General features: G+C 42.6%; 1 protein-coding gene across 1 annotated transcript; it reads left to right on the forward strand.

The window, feature by feature from the left end:
- Positions 1 to 311: 311 nt before the first annotated feature.
- On the forward strand, positions 312 to 2,479 carry LOC111946794 (E3 SUMO-protein ligase ZBED1-like). Its single transcript, XM_023951128.2, has 7 exons — positions 312 to 365; positions 512 to 603; positions 687 to 893; positions 960 to 1,073; positions 1,169 to 1,426; positions 1,533 to 2,155; positions 2,239 to 2,479. Exons 2-7 carry the CDS (start codon positions 550 to 552, stop codon positions 2,471 to 2,473), a joined length of 1,491 nt encoding a protein of 496 aa, XP_023806896.1. The 5' UTR covers positions 312 to 365; positions 512 to 549; the 3' UTR covers positions 2,474 to 2,479.
- Positions 2,480 to 2,859: the final 380 nt, after the last annotated feature.

The following is a 2,859-nucleotide window of genomic DNA, read 5'->3' on the forward strand; positions in this document are numbered from 1 at the left end:
AGATGAATCCCAAACAACGTTTCCCGACCAGTTCTGTTGTTTCCCGTGTATCGTAAGAATCAACGTCATGGCACCCGGTAAAAAGCGTTTTGTGGCTTGGGATCATTTCAACTTGATTTCTCCAAATAAGGTAATACACTATTAACGTTATTTTATTAGTAGCCATTGCTGATTATGTCAGTTTTATAGGTATGTCTGTCAGTTGTTATTCTTTCCATTTTTTTTTTTAGGTGCAATGTTTGATTTGCAAACATGAATTTGCATTTAATGATAGTACATCCTCCATGATGCGACATCATCATGATCCGTTCATCATGTTGAAACTCCGCAGTCGGCAAATCAAGCCTTCAATCCACCTTGTATTGGTAATAAGAATATATCCAACTAATGGCACACTAAGAACTGAAACAGATAGCTCAGTGGAAAAATCAGTGACATGTGAATGCTGAGGTTCGAGGCTCAGCTTCTAAAATTAATATTTTTTTTTTTTCTTCATATGTATATTTTGCAGTGTCAAGAAAGCAAGAACTTGATTCTGCATTGGTGGATATGATTGTAATGGATGCCCAACCATTTTCAATTGTTGAAGACAAAGGCTTCAAGGTAAGGTGGCTAATATTATATAGCATTTACATTATTTATGTTTTTGTGTACATAATAAGCTGTATTTTATTTGTCACTATTAGGCTTTTGTCAACCTTTTGGACCCATCCTACATAATTCCTAATAGGAAAGCCTTGAGGACAATGGTGGAGGAGAAGTACAAAGCCAAAAAGGAGAAGGCTTTAGATGTGGTTAGCAGGGCCTCTGCTGTCAGCCTTACAGCAGACATGTGGACATCCATTAACATGGACGCTTACTTGGCTGTAACATGCCATTTTATCACCGAGGAGGTAGGTATCCCCTGCTTTGTGCAATGCTTTGGTTTATGTATCTCAGTTTGACTTTGTTCATTCTAGGTGGAGCTGGCCTCTGTGGTCTTGGGGGTTCTGAAGTTTCCCCAAACCCACACTGCAGCTCACTTGGCTGAGGCCAAAAATCTTCTCATGGAAGAATGGGGAATTAAAGGGAAGGTGCGAGCCAGATCAATAAAGTACAAAATCATTCATCAATATGGCCTCCCAATACCTAATATACATGATTTGTGAACATGTAATCTTTCTTCCAGGTGACAGGCCTGGTTACAGACTGTGCTCCCAACATGGTTGCATGTGCTAATATATTACTGCTTCGGCACATAATGTGTTTTGCACATATGCTTAATTTGGTGGTGAAAAAGTCCCTTGCCCAAACCCCTGAACTAGAGGATATCCGAAGTAAGGGGCGTAGGATTGTCGGTCTTTTTAAATCCAGCACCACAGCGAAGGAGAAGCTGTCAGAGATGCAGCGACAGCTGGCCAGGCCAGAGCACAAATTAATACAAGAGGTGAAACATTTTCTTTTTTTTAAATCTAAGATTTTACATGTTTTTGCAGTTGTTTATTGTGTTACTTTCTTCTCTCCTTTAAAATGTGCTTGCTGTCTTATCTTAGGTGGAAACAAGATGGAACAGCACATTTAATATGTTGGAAAGGTTGTTTAAGGAGAGAGAGCCACTGGGGGCAGCTCTGGCCACCCTCCATACAGACCTTCCTCCACTCACCTCAGAGGACTACCAGGCCATACACCACTGCTTGAGCATTCTTTCACCGTTTCAAGAGGCCACAGTTGAGCTTTCGACAGAAAAACGAGTGTCAGCATCCAAAGTCATTCCCATGGTCAAAATGCTGAAACATTACATCTCAAGCAGGTGTGGTCAGATCACACACCCACTTGGTGAAAAACTGGCCACTAACTTGAAGAACAATCTCCATGAGAGGTTTTCAGCTCTGGAGAAGGTCACTGCTCTGTCAATGGCAACCTTGTTGGACCCAAGGTTTAAAGAGCTGGGGTTCTGCAGCCAAGGCTCTGCCCACACGGCCATAGAGCGACTCACTAAAGAGTGTGCTGCAACAATGCAGGCGCTACTTCCAGAGGCACAGCCACAGTCGCCACCTAGAGAAGGTCCTTCAAGTCAGCAGGAAGATGGTGGTCTCTGGGCCCTGCTGGACAGGCATGTGGGGGTTCAACAGCAGGTGACCAGCACAACTGCCAGTGCAACAGTGGAGGTTCAGAGGTACAGTAAAGATTAGAATCCTCATCATAACTTCTGCTCATTTTAGACTGGTGCATGACAATAGGCTATTAATGTCCTTCTAGGTACTTAAAGGAACCTCACATCCCAAGGACTCAGGACCCACTGAGATACTGGGTTACCCACAAGGTTTTATACCCACATCTCTACAAGCTGGCAATGAAGTTTTTATGCACACCAGCTTCATCTGTGCCTTGTGAGAGGATCTTCTCCAAGGCTGGCGAAATCGTCAGCCAAAGACGAAACAGGCTGAAGCCCAGCACAGTGGAGAAAATTCTGTTTTTAAATAAAAATCTATAACATGTATCCCACCCAGTCATGTTAGACCCTGGTTCACAATCACTCATTCTCACTTTATACATGGCATTCACAATGTAACACAAGCACTTCTCACAAATCTTCAAACATTGTCTTTGTTTTATTTCCACACTGAAGTGTTACAAGGGCAAGGAACTTAGTGGAGTAGATGATATATGTCCTGTCTGCCACCAGATGCCGCTGTTCTGTGTGGTTTCGAAGCCCCAAATGCTTCATTCATTTTTCTGGCACATTTACACGAAGCCCCATGAGAGCTTCATGGGGCTTCGATTCCCATCCCTACTATAAACCAAAAGACTAATCAGAGTGAGCACAAAACTACAAAAAAACTACAAAGAACTACGAATTACAAGACAAAATGCAACACA

The sequence above is a fragment of the Oryzias latipes genome, chromosome 21 (genome assembly GCF_053564925.1).
Source record: "Oryzias latipes strain Hd-rR chromosome 21, Olatipes_Hd-rR_3.1".
Taxonomy (NCBI): Eukaryota; Metazoa; Chordata; class Actinopteri; order Beloniformes; family Adrianichthyidae; genus Oryzias; species Oryzias latipes.

Coding starts and splice junctions, on each gene's coding strand:
- LOC111946794 (XM_023951128.2), top strand. CDS start 550: ATGATTGTAATGGATGCCCAACCATTTTCAATTGTTGAAGACAAAGGC. Junction 1,427..1,532: donor AGCACAAATTAATACAAGAG/GTGAAACATTTT, acceptor GTCTTATCTTAG/GTGGAAACAAGATGGAACAG. Junction 2,156..2,238: donor GCAACAGTGGAGGTTCAGAG/GTACAGTAAAGA, acceptor ATGTCCTTCTAG/GTACTTAAAGGAACCTCACA.